We start from the raw sequence: 19,149 nt of genomic DNA, 5'->3' as shown, positions 1-19,149 counted from the left end.
TTGAATTTAATTGTAAGATATAAAGTCAGTGTCCGCAGAGTTAGAAAGTTGGTTGGTGTGGTTTTTCTGGATACAAAATTCTCAGCCGATTCCTTCCTTGAGAATCTTAAATATGTCACTCCATTTCCTTCTGGCAGGATGAAAAGTCAGAAGATGTTCTAATTCTCTTTCTTGTTAGCCGTGTGCTTTCTTTTTGCTTGTGCCCAAGTGATTTTTTGTTTTACTAGAATGGATCTTAGTTTTGATCCTCTCCAGGACAATATTTCCTAGGCCCGTGCTGTATTTGTTCAAATTTAGTTTCAAACCCGCCGTGTCAGGAAAGCTGTCTTGAACTAGCTTTTCTCATTTCCCTTCCCTTGCTCTGGTTTTCTTCTTCAGAGGCCCCAACTAAGCAGCTAGTCAGTTCTCTTCGCCTTTGTCATCTGGCACTTGTTCTCAAATTCTTTTTGTCTCTTTTTGTTTCTTTTTAACGCCCAAAACTGTCCTCTTCTTTTTGCTTTCTGTTTCTCTTCAGTCTCTCTTGTGCTGCCTCTGGTTCACTCTTCATTTCTGAAACAACTTTTTCTTTTATGTCTCATTCTTTCCAGAGCGGTCACCTGATTTCTGGACTTTTAAAAAACTCGGATTGATGCCAGTCGTTCATGACTTGCACCATTTTCTTAGCTCCTCTTGGCTTGTTTTGAAATAGTCGGTCACTGGTGTGCGGTCACTGTCCACGAGGGTGCTGCTTGTCTCTCCGTCCTCTCCTCTCTAATAATAACTATGTGTGGGATTTGACCCCACCTGATGCTGCCTGTTGCTCCTTTTGATGTGTGAGCCTGGCTTCCTGGGAGGGTCCAGGCTCCTCCCCCACGTAGGTCTGGACCTTCTCATCCTCCTGTCTCTGTGACCCTGCCCTGTTTAATCTTAATTCCACTCCCAGTCATTCCTCCTTGGTGTGGGATCCGGTCATCAAAGGCAGCCTTGTTAGTCAGTTTGAAGAGTCCATAGGGACCAGATCTTGCAAGTCTTCTAATCCAGGGACAACCCTCATGATTACTGTCTTAACACCATGATTTGTCCATTCAGTTACCTACTCAGCTTTTAAACTGCCCCTCTTACCAAGTGATGGCCTCTTGAATGAATGGCATTTTCTGGATACCTCTAAACAAACACATCCCCCAGAGGCAAGGTTTCAGATGCCATCTCTCTTGACAGTGCTAAGTCTCAATTCATGAAATTTTCCACGCTCTCCTCAACCACTGAGTTTTCCCCTTGACTCTAAAATCATGGGAGCCTTTCCAACCATCAACACGCTGTCCTTTAGCTGACAGGCTCCACCTCACGGTTGAGCTTTCCACCCTCCCAGGCCGCCAGCAGGCATCTGTCCCTACCACTCCAAGGAAACTGCTCATCAAAGTTAAGTGAAAGCACAGCTGCTCAGTAGTGCTCGATTCTTTGCAGCCCCATGGACTATAGCCGGTCAGGCTCCTCTGTCCATGGGATTCTCCAGGCAAGAATACCAGAGTGGGTTGCCATTCCTTTCTCCAGGGCATCTTCCTGACCCAGGGGTTGAACCCAGGTCTCCCGCACTGCAGGCAGATTCTTTACTGTCTGAGCCACTAGGGATGCCCAAGATCAGGCCCAAACCCATCTTATCAAATGTCAAATCCAATCACTCTCACATCCTATTCTTACTCAGTGCCTCAGAAGCAACTCTTCCCTGGTAGCTCAGCTGGTAAAGAATCCACTTGCAATACAGGGGACCCTGGTTAGTTTACTGGGTCAGGAAGATCCCCTGGAGAAGGGACAGGCTACCCACTCCAGTATTCTTGGGCTTCCCTGGTGGTTCAGACAGTAAAGAATCTGCCTGCAATGTGAAAGAGTTGGGTTCAATTCCTGGGTTGGGAAGATCCCCTGGAGGAGGGCATGACAACCCACTCCAGTATTCTTGCCTGGAGAATCCCCATGGACAGAGGAGCCTGGCAGGCTATAGTCCATGGGGTCACAAAGAGTCAGACACGACTGAGTGACTAAGCACACGACTGAGTGACTAAGCACAGCACAGAAGCAACTCAAACATGGAGCGCTGCCCCCTTGAAACAAGGTGTGATCTTAAGTGTTCTGCCTACTCTAGCTACACTCTGTCAACCTAAATAAAGAGGGACATTGAATCACCAGAAGTTGAGCTTATGCAGGAATAGCAGAAGAAATGCAATTCTGATGTCTTTCTTTGTTTGCTCTCTCTTGATGGGAGGCATGTGGGATCTTAGTTCCCCAACCATGGATCGAACCCGTGCCCCCTGCAGTGGAAGTGCTGAGTCTTAACCACTGGACCATGAGGGAAGTCCCAAGAATTGCAATTCTAGACATACCAACTGTAGTAAGCTACAAGTGAGTCCTTTGAGGGTCTGGGGTGGGCTGGATTTATGGGTAAGGATCATAAAGATGGGGGAATTCAGTTAGAATCCAAGCAGTAAGCTCACTGGCCTGAGGAAGAGGAGAGACTCTTGGTGGAGGTTCATCAGTCTCAGTTTCAGTTTTCTGTAAATGCCTGATCAGTAGCACCTCTGTTCTTAAGTTTCATTTTCCTGAGGATTCATGCGTGAGATTCTCCACTGCATATATCCTCCGGTTCCATTTAAGATTGAGATCCTCTCACAACTTTCTCTCTAGGATCCTATATCCAGTCCCAGGGCTTTCAATGCCATCCAGACTCAAACTCACCAGAGCTGAGAATCCCTCCTGTGTTGCAGACATACAGATTTACCTGCCTCCCTAATATCTCGACTTCGAAATCACCAAGGCCTTTCAAGCCTGATATGGTCAAAATCTGACTTACTTTTCCTCCACAATACAGGATATGATGAAACTAATTCTAAGCTATTTTCCACATTATCACTGGCCAAATCTAAATTACCATAATCTCTTGCCTATGGAAAAAGCCTCCTTATTGATGTCCCTGATTTTACGCTTGTCCCCTGTAATCCAGTCTTCAGATAACACAAATGACAAAACAACAACAAAAAACCCACACAAAAAAACCAAAACCATCTTCAGATAACATAGATTATATATTTCTAAATATCTATCAGCCATTTACACCCTGTTTAAAAGCTTTCAACTGAACTTACTTAGAAAAAAATGCTAGTTCTTCAGTGGTTTCAGAGGTAAAGAATCCGCCTGCAGTATGGGAGCCCTGGGTTCGATCCCTGTGTCAGGAAGATTCCCTGGAGGAGGAAATGGCAACCAACTCCAGTATTCTTGCCTGGAGAATCCCATGGACAGAGAAGCCTAGCACACTGCAGTCCATGGGCCCGCAAAGAACTGGACATGACTAAGCGACTTTCAGTTCACTTAGTAGTTTTATTAGGTCCCAAACCACCTGGCTCCTACTTTATCTCCCCGACCTGAAGCCCTAAGGACATCAGGTGCAAGTCTCTCATTATTGTTCCTCTGACACACCAAGCTTTGCCTTAGGACCCGTTGTTTTTGCCAGGAGGGTTCTCTCCCCCCATACCTAAGCCAGCTCAAAAGTTACTGCCTGGGTAAATTCTCCCTAACCACCTGGTCTCAGGAGAAATAACAATAACCTCAGATATGTAGATACAGATCTGTCATAGGCACCCTTATGGCAGAAAACAAAGCGGAATTAAAGAGCCTTTTGATGAAGGTAAAAGAGGAGAGAGAAAGAGCAGGCTTAAAACTCAACATTCAAAAAAACGAAGATCGTGGCATTTGGTCCCATCACTTCATGGCAAATAGATGGGGAAATAATGGAAACAATGACAGACTTTATATTCTTGGGCTCCAAAATCACTGTAGATTTCAGCCATGAAATTAAAAGACACTTATTCCTTGGAAGTAAAGCTATGACTAACCTAAACAACATATTAAAAACCAGAGACATTACTATGCCTACAAAGGTCCATCTAGTCAAAGCTATGGTTTTTCCAGCAGTCATGTATGATGTGAGAGTTGGACTATAAAGAAGGCTGAGTGCCAAAGAATTGATGCCTTCGAACTGTAGTGCTGAAGAAGACTCTTGAGAATCCCTTGGACTGCAAGGAGATCAAACCAGTCAATCGTAAAGGAAATCAAACCTGAGTATTCACTGGAAGGACTGATGCTGAAGCTGAAGCTCTAATACTTTGGCCACCTGATGCAAAGAGCCAACTCACTGGAAAAGACTGATGTTAGGAAAGATTGAAGGCAGGAGAAAGAGATGACAGAGGATAAGATGGTTGGAGGGCATCACTGACTCAATGGACATGAGTTTGAGCAGGCTCCGGGAGATGCTGCAGTCCACGGAGTCGTGAAGAGTCAGATACAACTGAGTGCCTGAGCAACAGCCACCTGGTCTTCTCTGCGCCTCTCATGAGTGCGTGGGCACCAAGTTGCTTTAGTCTCCACTCTTTCCAACCCTGTGGACTGTAGCCTGCCAGGCTCCCTTGTTCATGGGATGCTCTAGGCAGGAATACTGAAATGGGTTGCCATGCCCTCCCCCAGGGGATCCTGACCCAGGGATGGAACACAGTTGAGTTCTTTACCACTACTGCCACCTGGGAAGCCCTGGGTCTCTGTCATATCACCCTGTTTCACGGAACTATTTGTCTATTTGTTTCTTCCCCTAACTTGCCAACAAGCTCCACAGTAACTGGAGTCATGAGGTCTTACTCACCACCCCCTTCCCAGCAACTAGGACACAGAGTCAGGGCTTAAAGATATTGATTGTTTTGACCCAGTAAAACTGTGGACTCTGGCAAAAAAACAGAAACAATCACAACCTCTCCCTGAAAGAGCTGAGTCCAGAGTCAAAGGAGAATGATGGTGTGTGCAAATACACTGAAGGAGAAGGTAGGAGGCACATTCACCGCAGAATGTCCTGGAATACGGCCGGGCACCCTTAAGCAAATCACAGTGTCACTGCACCCCATTTTCCTCTTCTCAACAAAATGACTATTCAACCTCTAGCCAGCCTAAATTCCATGGGGCATTAACATTTACATTAACCTTGGGAGAGTGGTGAAGCCCCATGTCACTCTGATGATCTGGTGATAATGAAGGTGGGAAGAGAGAAGGAAAAGAGGAAACCAAAGGCTTTGAGGACAACTGAGTTTAAACAGGCTCTGCCTCCCTTTCAGAAACATGAAAGAAAGTGTTACTCGTGAGTCGGGTGTGACTGTTTGCAACCCCTGCACTGTAACCCTCCAGGCTCCATGGGATTCTCCAACCAAGAATACTGGAGAGGGTAGCCATTCCCTTCTCCAGAGAATCTTCCCAACCCAGGGACTGAACCTGGGTCTCCCACCCTGCAGGCAGACTCTTTATCGTCTGAGTCACGAGGGGAGCCCCTTGGAACACGCTTAGCTGTTCAACTTCTTGGCATCTCAGTTCTCTCCTTTGTGTAAGAGGATCAACAATCCATTGCACACTTTCAGCATTACTGTTGTGACCAAAAAACACGCTACACATGAGGACAGACCACAGGGCTAGAAAACCCATGGTCAGACAAAGTCTCATACTAATTAGAAAATACTGATAATAGTAATAAGTTATGTTTTCAAGTAGCCAGAAGAATCATAAGAAAAAAATTACTTTGGCAAAGGCAAGATTTTTGAGTAAACTTGGGCAAAAGTGGGGATTGGGACCGTGTACTTTTAACTTCTCTTTATCATCTGTTATTCCCTCACGATTAATCCTCTGGAAAAGAGTTTACTGAGAAGGTCGATGTGACAAGAATGATGGGAGGAAAGGCAGTGGAGAAGCCAAGGGGAAGAGCTAAGGTCTGAATGGCAGGAGGGCAGTTAAGAAATCCCAGTTTCGCAGGGACCTCCCTTGGGGTTCAGTGGTTAAGACTCCAGCATTTCCACTGCAAGGGACATAGGTTTGATCCCTGGTCGGGGAACTAAGATTCTATATACTGTGAGGCATGGCCAAAAACATTTAAAATATATTTTTAAGTTAAAAAAAAATCCTGCATATGTATACCTGTGGCTGATTCATGTTGATGTTTGGCAGAAACCAACAATATTCGGTAAAGCAATTATCCTTCAATTAAAAAAAAAAAAAATCCTGGCTTCCTTTAGAGGCTGGGCAGGTTACTTAAGTGACTGTAAAACCCTCTGTACAATGATGGGACTGCTCCTGAAAATAAATCAGCAATATCCCTAGAGCTGAAATTCCTACAGCAGAATGGAATAAGAGAAGACATATTATATGTCAGAGGAAGAATTACCGACACCTGGGTTTGAGGGAAAAAGAGGAAATGGGATGCCTGTGGTTATCTGACCCTTGCTCCACACCAAGGTTTCTTCTTGCAGCCTCAGAAGGGAGGCCAAAAGCAAACCAAACACCCTGTAGTTGTTTTAGCTACAAGCACCATCAGGCATTCAGAGCAACCGCCCCTTTGAAATGAGCTGGTTAACCAAGGGCTCAGAACTGGGAATACATGGTGGAAGATGGCCAGGGAGAGCACTGGTCCCTTGGAGCAGCCCACAGCACTGCTCACCTCTGCCCTTCCACCTCTAGCTCTCATGTGACTTTGAGTTGCTCCTCCTCCTCCTAGATCACTGTCCTATTTGCCTAACCTAAAACCTGGACCTTTCCCCTTAACGTACCCAGACTTGTGGCCAAACTCACCGAAAGAAAGGCAATGCATAGTGTGCTTTTAATAGTGAATCTCTTAAGTACACCATTTATTTATCTCAGCTAATCATGAATTGTGGGCTTCCCAGGTGGCTCAGTGGTGAAGAACCCACCTGGAGATACAGGAGACACAGGAGATGCGGGTTCGATCCTTGGGTTGGGAAGATCCCTTGGAAGAAGAAATTGCAAACCACTCCAGTATTCTTGCATGCAAAATCCCATGGACAGAGGAGCCTTGCGGATTAGTCCATGGGGTTGCAAAGAGTCAGACACAACTGAGAGTCTGAGCACACATCCATGGTTAACTGTATCGGGGACAGCCTGAATGACTATGACTGCCCCTCCCTAACCTCCTTCCCTTTACCACCTGTCATCAGATACATCAGGACGAAGGGAGAGAGGGTAACTCTATCCACCATGTTTCTGTTTTGTTTAAACTGTCTAAGAACTTTCCCAAGAATCACATGTTGGATCTTATTACTGTAATCTTTAAATCAACCTAAATAATTAAAGCCTAGGGTGAGAACAGAGAAGAAATCAGAACTGTTGGGGACTTCCCTCGTGATACAGCAGTTAAGACTCTGCTAGCTTCCACTTCCTTGGTGGCTCAGTTGGTAAAGAATCTGCCTACAATGAGGGAAATCTGGGTTTGATCCCTGGGTTGGGAAGATGCCCTGGAGCAAGGCATAGCAACCCAGGCCAGAATTCTTGCTTAGAGAATCCCCATGGGGACAGAGGAGCCTGGCAGTCCATGGGGTCGAAAGGCCTAAGTGACTAAGCACAGCACAGTACAGCTTCCACTTCAGGGGGCACAGGTTTGATCCCTGGTCAGGGAACTCAGATCCGACATGCCACACAATAAAGTTCAAAAAATGAAAAAGAAAAAGCAGAATTGACAGTGATCTTAGTCAACTAATTATCATTTAATTGCCTTTTTCTTTTTATTTTTTTGGCTATATCATAGGGCATGTGGGATCTAGTTCCCTGACCAAGAATCAAACCCATGCTTTCTGCATTGGAAGCTTGAAGTCTTAACCACTGGACTGCCAGGAACATGCCTACCAATTAATATTTAAGAAAAACGTCTGACTAAAAGACAGCACTTTATGGAATTATGTTTTAAATTGGGATAATAACTTCCCCCCACCCCCGGCTGTGGCATTTTCTGCTAAGAAGTAACATAATGTAACCAAGTGCCTCAGCTATCATTAAAAAAATACATTTCTCTTGATACTATAAACAAAAGGAGCACAACGAACAAAATGATGCTCTAGAAAACAGAAAACCAAAGGGAAGTATGTGAAGATGTGAAGAAGGGTCAAGAGTCCAATAGGGGCAGGAGAGAGACAGAAGATGTGACAGACACTGCAAGTTTAGGCCTTTTTCCTTGACAATCTGCACCTTTGCTTTCATTTCTTTCTTTTTTTTTTTTTTTCGCTTTCTCTCCTTCCAGCATTATCTTTGTGCACAGGGCCATCATTTTCCAGACTGAATGTCTCCTACAATTTCAGTGCTACAAACTGAGATAGCAGGGGGAGGGAAATATTTATTTTAAAAACATACGATGAAATAGAGAAACCGACTCCTTTTACACTCACCAAACGCTGGTGCACTAGAAATAGCAACTGGTTGCTGTTTCATGACAGGAGGAAGTGCAGAGGGGAGCTGATATCCTTGGAGCTTCAGCTTGATGAGTTTCATAGCAATGGAAAACTCCACTTGATCCATCCTTCCATCATTATTCATATCAGCGAGTGCCCTGCAGAACAACAGCATGGGCTGAGAATGACTGTGACCTCAAAAGAACCTTTCCCAAACCAACAGTCCCACCCACACAAAAACTAAAGAGTCAGCTCCCTTGGTCCCAGAGAAAACAAAACAAAACTTGTTTACCAAGCTGCAGGGAAAAACTGAATAGGTTTTACATAACTACGAATTATGTTTTACTGTGTCAGTCTTTACTTATATGCATGCATTATTTATATGATACACAAGGTTAATTTTCAGTCTGAATGTCAGGACGCATACTATGGACACCAAATGGAGCTTGTTTTTGGAGCGATGAAAATGTTCTCAATTGGATAGTGGTGATGGTTACACAACTCTGAACAGACTAAAAAACCACTCAACTGTACATTTTAAAACTGAATTTTGTTTATAAATTATGTGACAATAAAGCTATTACGGGGGAAACAAAGGTATTTGGAAACAAGAGTTTATTTCTAGATTCTTGATTAGATTGCATCATCTCATCTGTGGGGCTCTACAAGCCTCACCATGGGGATGTGACATTATGCTCTACTATAATATAATACTGGCATACTTTTAAAGCTGTGAAAATTAATTAAATGAGCTTACAAACACACTATCTAAAAGTGGTGTTCAAACATAAATGGTCAAGCACAACTTTCAATAAGCTGTTTATAAAGTTTCTCAATGAAGAGTAACCAAACAGAAGAACAGAGTTTGGACTTGCAACCGGAAACTACATTTTGGCAAACTGAAACTACATGTGACTTAACCTCTTCTGCACAAAAAACGGTCCTTCGGATTTCATTCGCTGAAGTCTAGATATCAAAGGCCTAAAGATTTATTTTTTGAAACCTGTCTTAACAAAATTTTTATTTGAAACTTCAAATGTTAAGACCTGTTACTCCAATTAAAATGCTTAATCCTTAGCCGTCTTTTAAATGAGCCACAGACTGTGTCCACAAAAGAAAATTACGTTATGTAGAAAATAACCCTACATGGCTGGAGTTAATGAAAAGTAGTAAAACATGAGGCACAGAGAAAAGTGTCATAAAAAGATGACAAACCTTTAAAAATGTTAAAAATTCTAAAAATCAACACTGTCTCTCGGGAAAATTTGTAAAGGAAACACTATGGCCACAGGAACCATCCTTCTGCCTCAGATAGCAGCTCCCCTGCCAGCAATGAGCCCTCCAGCAAACCACACCATGGAACCTGAATTTCTCTCACTGCTAGTGGGCTTCAGCATCGCTCGCCATGTTTCTTGAGCACTTGGACTCATGCTTCTATGAATTGCTCATTCACATCCTTTGCCAAGTTTTCTGATGGACTGCACGTCTTTTCCTTGTCAGTTTAAAAGAGCTCATTGTACATTACATATCAACTGTTTATCTGTCAGTTGCTGAAAGAATTTTTTAAACTTTGTCTATTTTGTGTAATTCTTTAGCATACAGAAATTCTACATTTTTATACATATAAAATATTTCTTTGATCACATAGCTTTCTTTTCTGAGACTGTATTACTTTATTACATTTCAACCTTTAAACTGACTGTAATTGCATATATGTGTGGTATGTTACCCCAGGGTTCAATCAGATTTCCATCAGATAGATGGATACCTAACTTTCCCAGCAATATTTAGGAACCAAGCCATTCTTTTCCCGCTGAAGCAGAAAAATATTTTTGTGGTTTATTAAATGTTTATATGAAATGAGATCTATTTCTGGATTATCTACTCTGAGTAATTTCCAGGTCAACGTGACAATAATCTGATTGCACTGACTCGAGTATCTGGCAAAGCTTATTTTAAAAAAAAAACTTGTTGTGTTGATGTTTGGCAGAAACCAACACAAACCTTTCAATTAAAAAAATAAATTAATAATTAAAAAAAAATTTGTTGGATGAATGTAGAGACTGTCATACTGAGTGAAGTAAGTCAGAAAGACGAATACCACATGACATTGCTTATATGTGGAATCTTAAAAAAAAAAAAAAAAGAGTAAAATGAACTTATCTACTAAACAGAAACAGAGTTACAGATGTAGAAACAAACTTATGGTTACCAGGGGGTAAGGCAGGGAGATATAAATTGGAAGACTGGGGTTGACATATACACACTACTGTATATAAAACAGATAACTAATAAGGACCTACAGTATAGCACAGGGAGTTCTACACAATACCTTGTAATGGCCTACATGGGAGAAGAGTCTAAAACAGAGTAGATATATGTGTATGAATAACTGCTTCACTTCACTATACAGCAGAAACTAACACAACACTGTAAATCCCAATAAAAATGTTTTTAAAAATTTGCTTGGCTACTCAGACATTCTTTTTCCCTATGAACTTTAAGATAATTTATCTATTCTACAAACAACTCTCTTGAAATCCAAGATGAAACTGCATTAGATATATTAATTTTTATAGAACTGACATATTTATGATAATTTGTCCAAAGAAAACAGTACATACAGTCCTCTTAATGTTAAAAAGATTACATCACTTTCTCCATATAAGTAATTACTATTCTCGTTAAATGGGGTCTAAGGAATTTTATCATTTCTGTCACTCAGACAGAACATGTTCCTCATTTCCATATTTAGATGCTTATTTCAAACACAGAGAAAAAATTTGCCTTTAATAATCATCTCTGCTGGCTCATCAATCTTACCAAACTTCTGTGAAACTTACACAATCACCTAACCAGCAAAAGAGTTAGCTTTCATTTCTTAATAGTTATACCATTCCTCTCTCTCACTATTCTTACTATCTCCATCACATTACTGAGTGAGCATTCCAGCTTAGTTCTGAGTTTAAGTTAACTGGCTGTAGGGTTTCACTGTTTAGTGTAATATTTGGTACTGATTTTTAGAAAGTAATCTGACATATTTAAGCGGTTCCCTTTTCTACAAGAAATGCTTGCTATACATTTTATCAAATGTCTAATCAGCATTTAATGACCTGATCACACACATCTTCTTTTTCCTTTTATCTGCTGATATAATATGGATTTCCCTGGTGGTTCAGACGATAAAGAATCAGACTGCAATTCAGGAGACCTGGGTTCAATCCTTGGGTCGGGAAGATCTCCTGGAGAAAGGAATGGCTACCCACTTCAGTATTCTTGCCTGGAGAATTCCATGAACAGAGGAACCTGGCAGGGTACAGTCCATGGGATCGAAAAGAGCTGGACACAACTGAGCGAAATAATGTTGAGGGAATTCTTTGACCTTGAACTAATCCTGGCATAAACTCAAGTTGGTCATAGTTTTTGTACCTTGTAGAATTCCATTTGCTAAGATTTTGTTTTCATTTTTCTGTGTCTGTGATCATAATTGAGATTAGTCTCTGGTTGCTTTATTTTTAGTCTGTTTTTCAGGTTTCATAAAGTAAGTTGAATCAATAAAATGAAATGGTGTGCTTTCTTTTACCAATTTTTTTTTGGGGGGGAACACTGTGCAGCATGTAGGATCACAGTTCCCAGGGATCGAACCTGTTGCCCCACCCCACAGCACAAGCATGGAGTCTTAACCCCTAGACGGCCACAGAAGTCCCTTGAATATTTTTAAAAAGACATTCAGGTATTTCAAATGGCTTTCAAGGATATAATAAAGGTTCCCAACAATCAATACTGACATTCATACTTTACAAAAAAAAAAAAAAAAAAAAACCCGGCAGATAGATTCCTACTTTCTATTCCACACACTACTGCTCCCAAAACACATTTTCTAGAGAGAAACAAAAATATCTAGTGTGGGATAATGAGTGGGTTAGGGGAAAAAGACTTTCTAGTAATGACATAATTAGCAAAAGCCTCAATGGGAGAGGAGAGGAAACAAGTAATGCTCAGGTTCTAAACATTCATTAAAATCCCAAAACACTTCTAACAATTTTGTGTGAATTTTTTTTAAAACTTCTTCTGCTCAACTAACATAACATAGCTGTTGGGATTCCTTGGTAGTAAAAATTCTAAGGTCTTTTTAGAATTATAGCAGTTATTCCTACAAAGCTCAACTCTCTCCAATCCCTCCTAAGACACTGGAAAAGAGTCAGAATTCTATTTCTCAAATTTTCTCTGCAAAAAATTATTTCAGCTCTGCTATCCACTTCATCTCGTGTGTGTGTGTGTGTGTGTATGCTCAATCACTTAGTCTGACTCTTTGTGACCCCATGGACTGCAGCCTGCCAAACTCCTCTGTCCATGGAATTCTCCAGGCAAGAATGCTGGAGTGGGTTGCCATGCCCTCCTCCAGGGGACCTTCCTGTATCAGGGATCGAACTCATATCTCCTGCACTGGCAGGTGGATTCTTTACCACTGAGCCACCTGGGAAGCCCACTTTATGTATTTATAGTTATTTCTCAGTTTACTCTGTTCTAATAATCACCCCAGAAGACTAACTAAAAGTCTGAGAATCCTGAAATTAAATTCACACAACTTCCAAAGTTGAAAAAAGTATGATAAAAATATTTTAAATAAAAAGTAAGTGAAACAATATTTATGACTCTTGAATACAAACTGATCTTAAACACGATATTTAGTCTGATATTAAAATCTATATATAACAACAGGCATGGTGGAGATGAGAAAAGGTCCACAAATATACTTAATACTAAGGGTAAGTTTTTTGTTCGATTTGTACAAATAAACCAAATATTGCTCTTATATCCTATGGGAAAAAGGGCTTCAACTCCAAGCGTAGGAAAATCTGGCAACATCTGCAGAACTACATATGGATTTACTCTTTGATGCAGCAACTCAATCCTATGAATATACCCTGAAGGGACACCTCCAACAACACAAAAACACATGCTTTAGCTCATTCTTCGCTGCATTATTCGTAACTGTAAAATATTAGAAAAACCCAAATGCAGAAAACATAGGAAACTGGTTGAATAAACTATGGTATACCGTTCACAATGAGTATTACATAACTATAAAAAGAAAATAAAGATCTTTATGCAATGATATGAGTGATTTCTAGGATATGCTGTTAAGTGAGAAAAGGAAAGAACTAAAGAACATTTATAGGAGGTTACTTTCAAAGTAAAAGGAAGAGGAAATAATTTAAATTCACATACATATTAGGGACACGTTTTTTTCCCACAGAAATAAACAACAAAAGGATAATAAGCTTTTGGAACCTTGTTAATGTGTTACATATTCAAAACATAAAATTAAGTCCACAAAGATGAGAGCAGATCCCTGAACTGAATAAAAACTAAACCAAATAAAACTGGGGTCAGCTAGGGGTGGATAAACAAGGAGATCGGGGCTGACATACACATACTACCATATATAAAACAGATAACTAATAAGGACCTGCTGAATAGCCCAGAGAACTCTACTCCATACTCTGTAATGACCTATATGGGAACTGAATCTTAAAAAAAGAGTGGATGTATGTTCATATATTAACTGGTTCACTTTGCTGTCTAGCAGAAACTAATACAACACTGTAAATCAACTATATTTCAATAAAAATTAATTAAAAACAAAACAACAATAACAGAAAAACACAAATAAACCTAGTAGTATTTTGAATGAGTACATGTCCCCATAGGAAAAAAACTTATTCACGTAACCATTGAACACAGCACTTCATACATCCTCAGTCTGTAAACAAATGAACTATGAGGTACCCTTGAATGCCACTGAATAGGTTTGGGGTCTGCGGTGGACAAGCGTGTAGCCCTTGTGAAACTTACCTTGTCTGTATCGCATGATTCAGGGGAAAGAAGGACCTGTCTCCGCTCCATCTCATTCTCTGCACCAGACAGTTCCTTTAGGAGGCTACCTCACCCACAAAGGCTCATCGCAGGCTGCTCGCCTCCCCCGCCCAGATTAATCTGGTCTAGTCACTCACAATCTCTTTGTTTATTCACCCAACAACAAAAAAAATTTTTGACTTTGCAGCACAGCTTGTGAGATCTTAGTTCCCCAACTAGGGATTGAAGTCAGGTCACCTCAGTGAAAGTTCGGAGTCCTAACCACTAGACCGCCAGGGAATTTCCCAACAAATATTTTTTGAAAAGATCACTTACTAAGGTCTCCATTCAGGAACTAGGCTTACAACAAAGTTCCTGCCCTTGTTTCAGTGTAAGCAGACACTTCATAAGAAAACCAGTCAGGTTACACAACATATTGATAAGTGCTATTAAGAAATAAAGCAAGGGGACTTCACTGGTGATCCAGCGGTTAGGACTTTGCCTTTCAAGATAGTGGGTGTGGGTTTGATACCTGGTTGGGGACCTAAGATTCCACATACCTCGTGGCCAAAAAAAATCCCACCAAAACATAAAACTGAAGCAATATTGTAATAAATTCAATAAAGACTGGTTCACATCAAAAAAATCTTTGAAAAAAAAAAGGAAAAGAAATAAAGCAAAGTAATAGGAAAGAGAAGATGTTGCCAAGAGCAGGTGGGGAGAAGGAAAATTTTATTTTTTTGCCTTTAAAACTTTTTATTTTGTATCGGAATATAGCTGATTAAGAAACAATGCTGTGATAGTTTCAGGTGACCAGCCAAGGAACTCAGCCATGCATACCCATCTATCCATTTTTCCCCAAACTCTCCTCCCATTCAGGCTGACACACCACACTGAGCAGGATTCTCTGTGCTATACAGTAGGTCCTTGCTGGTGATCCATTTCAAACGCAGCCCTGTGTACATGTCCATCCAAAACTGAGAGGGAAGTACTTTAGACAAGTGCTCAGGAAGCCCTTCGAAGGGAAGGTGACCCATGAATCGAACCCTGACGGGTCATCAGCCAGATATGTAAGGATCTAGAAGAGCTGCAAGACAGGGAGAGGAAATGCCAAGTGCAATGACCCTGAGGCATTTAAAGAACAGAAAGAAGGTCAGTGAAACCGGAGTGCAAAAAATTAAGAAGGAAATGGTACAAAATAAAAGAGGGAAACAGCCAAGAGCCCAGTTCACATGGCCCTATGGCCTTGGTAACGACTTTGGGTTTTCTTGTCAATGAAAAGTTTTAAATGAATTTACCTTTTGTCGGGTTGGCAGGGGTGGGTGGGACGGGGTGGGTGCGGGGATTTACCTTTTCGAAAGATTGTTGGGTTGTTGCTTGGAGAATGGAATCTAAAGGGACAAGTGTGAAAGAGAGACTCCAGTCAGGATGGTCAGGTCATGGGCACAGTTATTCAGCCCACTGTGACAAACCAGGATGGTGGCAAAGGAGACAGAAAGTCAGGGGCCAGATTGGGGATAGAGTCTGTAACGGAGTCAAAAGTATATGCTGTGCAGGGTAACAAAAGGAGAGCAATCAGCCATGGCTCCCACCAGCTGGAGAGACGCTCACGAACATGAACTGAGATGGTGAAGACTCAGGAACGTCCTGGATGACTTCTGGGGGGCCAGGGACTTTAGCAAACTGATCTTGCTGGGGGCTGACGGCCCTCCTGACATGCTCAGAGGTTCCTAAGATGGTATCCTAAGGGGTGATTGCCCTGATGCCTGCCCCTAATTTCTGCCTCTGGCTTCCTCCTCCTCTCTCGGGGCCATTTCCAACCAGTGCTCCCTCTCTTCCCTCACTTCTCTCCTTAACAGCTTCTATCTCCACTTTCCATGGCCCCTGCTGCTGCTGCTGCTGCTAAATCACTTCAGTCGTGTCCGACTCTGCGTGACCCCATAGACGGCAGCCCACCAGGCTTCTCCGTCCCTGGGATTCTCCAGGCAAGAACACTGGAGTGGGTTGCCATTTTTTTCTCCAATGCATGAAAGTGAAAGGGAAGTCGCTCAGTCGTGTCCAACCCTCAGCGACCCCATGGACTGCAGCCCACCAGGCCCCTCCATCCATGGGAATTTCCAGGCAAGAGCACTGGAGGGGGGCACCATCGCCTTCTCCGTCCACGGCCCCTGCCGCCTCTGACTCCAAGGCCCTCATCCAACCGCTCTGTCTTCCCTCTGCCTTTCTTCTGTTCAAGGCTCTTGTCCATTGCCCTCTGCCTTGTTCTTTGCTGTCTCCACACCAGCCTGAGGTTGGAACGATGTGAAGCATTTAAGTCGCCAAAAGATAAGAGGATATTGGTGGCTTTCCTTTCAGCTCCTTAGTAGGAAGACAATTTCTAGGCAGATCAATCATCTTTGGTTGCTGTTATAATTTGGCTTTAAACACACTGACTTGACTCCGTCCTCTGAGGGAGAATTCAGGATTTCCTGTATTCTGAATTAGAAACTGGACTGGACAGATACGTATCTCCAAAGTATTAGTAGGTTACAGTTCCAAAGCTCATAAATAAATTAACTGGAGTACAGTTTCTACATGAATTCTAAGAGATATTCCCCAGCAGTCCCCATCACGTCTACATTTCAACTGTGGTCTAGAGCAAAGAAAGAAAGGCGCAAAGAGAAAGAGAAACTAGAAAAAGTTCCTAATTCTCAATATAAAAATTTTCTTCTTCTCCAGAGGAGTAGCACAGGGACTGCCTAAAACTCTATAGACTCAAATCCACTCCTCTATCAAAAGGGGCAGGGGCTTCCCTTTGACCCCATCAGAAAAACCACATGAGAACACAAGATTAGTATCAAAGATAGGGAGGAAAGCCTACTTCATCAGGTCAGCTGTTATTTATAAACTTAAAAACCAAAATATGAAGAGGTGAAGTACTGCTCAGGCTTATAAAGGGAATAGGCCACTGTACTGTGTGTGCTCAGCCGCTCAGTTGTGTCTGACTCTTTGCGACCCCATGGACTGTAGCCCACCAGCCTCCTCTGCCCATGGGATTCTCCAGGCAAGAATACTGGAGTAGGTTGCCATTTCCTCCTCCAGGGGATCTTCACGACCCAGGGACCAAGCCTGCGTCTCCCAAGTCTCCTGAATTGGCAGGTGGGTTCTTCACCCGCTGAGCCACCTGGGAAGCCCTGAAGAAGCCAGTGCTAAAAGATAGATCTTCCTCATACTCCGCGTCACACCATTCCAGCAGCTTAGCAGGACATCTGTGCCCCATAAAATTTACAATGACCTTTCAAAGCTATTTCTTTTGGGAAAAGATACTTAGAGGTGTGTTTTTTTGATTTGAGGGTTTTTGTTTGGCTAGGAGGGATCTTAGTTGCAGCATGTGGGCTCCAGTACCCCAGCCAGGGATCTAACCCCAGCCCCCTGCACTGACAATGTGGAACCTTAGCCGCTGGACCACCATGGAAGTCCCAATAGGTGTGTAAGTGTGTTTTGTTTTGTTTCTTCCCCCTAGTAGTAATTCTTGACGAAACTAAAATGCGCCATCACAAATTTAACAACATGTCAGAAAAGAAAGATAAAAAACATTTTGGATTTAACCTAAGTCTGCCAACTCATTATCTTCACTGTTAATACAATTTTTCACAATGAAAAGAAAAAGTTGGCAAAAATTACTTTAGTGCACTCTGGTAAACAAAACAGAAACAAACAAACAAACAAAAAACAGTTTTGTTTTGTTCTTTTTTTATTTTTGGCTTGTGGCATCTTAGTTCCCTGACCAGGAATCAAACCCAAGTCCCAGCAGCAGAAGTGCAGAGATGTAAGCTCTGGACTGCCAGGGAATTCCCCTATGCCCCACCTCAATTCCTCCACCAAAGAAAAAAAAAAGTTTGGAAAATTAGCTGTCTTAATTGAAAGAAGTGAAATTTATTAAATAATACTTTGTTTTTCTCCATTACACTTATTAACATGTGACACTTTTTATGCTGTTATTGACCATCTCCTTCCACTGAATTACAATCTCTATGAAAGCACAATTTGTGGCTGTTTTGTTCACAGCTATGTCCCCAGCACCTACAACAGTCATTGGTCCATAGTAGACATCTGACAGTTTTCCACTGCTGAGTGAACAAATGTTAAGTGAGATCTCCTTGCAGTAATTCATCACAAGACTGCTTCTTGAATGAACCTTCACAGATTGTAAATACAGTATAGGAGCAGAATTCAGTGAAAGAAATTAAATCTGGAAAAAGAAGAGTCTAGTGAGTGACCTTGGATGATTGTATGAAACACAATCACAAGAACACAAAGCAGAAGTTTAACACAGATGTCACAAGTCTTTCCCATTTAGACTTAGGCACTTAACAGGGCTGCCAGTGCAGTCTCCTGCCTGCAGTGCAGGAGATTTAAGAGATGCAGGTTCAGTCCCTGGATGGAGAAGCTCCTCTGGAGGGAGGCATGACAATCCACCCCAGTATTCCTGCCTGGATCATCCCATGGACAGAGGAGCCTGGCAGGCTACAGTTCACAGGGTCACAAAGAGTCAGACACGCTTGAAGTGACTGAGCACACTTAACCGACATGTCAATGACCCTGTGCTCACAGACACACAAGTGTTCTCTCTGTCTGTCTACCTCTCTTTGTGTGTTTTTCTCTCTACTTGTTACTTGATTTCAAAAAACTTGTTTGATTTTTCTGCTTCAAATAGATCAGAATTTAGTATAAGAAGGGTATAATAGTTAAAAGGGACAGTCTGGCAGCCAATATGCTGACAACCAGGAAAAAGAAAACAAAGCAGACACCAAAAAAAGCACAGGAATCTGGGTATCATTTAATTTCAATTCAAATATATCCACTCACAAATAATACATAAATTCCCATGTAAGTTTTGTTATGTCAGACCACAGTAAATCATTTTCATACTGATGACACTTATAATCAGGCTCATGTACTGTAGACTCCACTTAAAGGCAATAAGGAACTACGTCAACTTTATTAATTTCCATAAAATTAAAAATATTTTAAAGTTAATGAACTAAGGGGACAAGCAATTAGTTGGATAATTTAGCCAAGG

The 19,149-nt window shown here is 41.9% G+C and overlaps 1 protein-coding gene across 8 annotated transcripts in view; it reads right to left on the bottom strand.

The window, feature by feature from the left end:
• Window positions 1-19,149, bottom strand: part of ITSN1 (intersectin 1) — a 241,501-nt gene that overhangs the window by 147,942 nt on the left and 74,410 nt on the right. For all 8 annotated transcript variants that reach the window (XR_005718999.1, XM_040228484.1, XM_040228497.1 and 5 more), the window contains exon 5: window positions 8,226-8,386. Coding sequence is in view for 7 of the 8 variants with exons in the window: in XM_040228484.1 (XP_040084418.1) it covers window positions 8,226-8,386 (161 nt within the window). In the remaining variant the exon portion in view is untranslated. The remainder of the gene's footprint in view (window positions 1-8,225; window positions 8,387-19,149) is intronic.

The sequence above is a fragment of the Oryx dammah genome, unplaced genomic scaffold (genome assembly GCF_014754425.2).
Source record: "Oryx dammah isolate SB20612 unplaced genomic scaffold, SCBI_Odam_1.1 HiC_scaffold_2, whole genome shotgun sequence".
NCBI classification, from domain to species: Eukaryota; Metazoa; Chordata; class Mammalia; order Artiodactyla; family Bovidae; genus Oryx; species Oryx dammah.
Note: the sequence above shows the minus strand (reverse complement) of the source record. Positions and strands in the feature narration are given on the sequence as shown.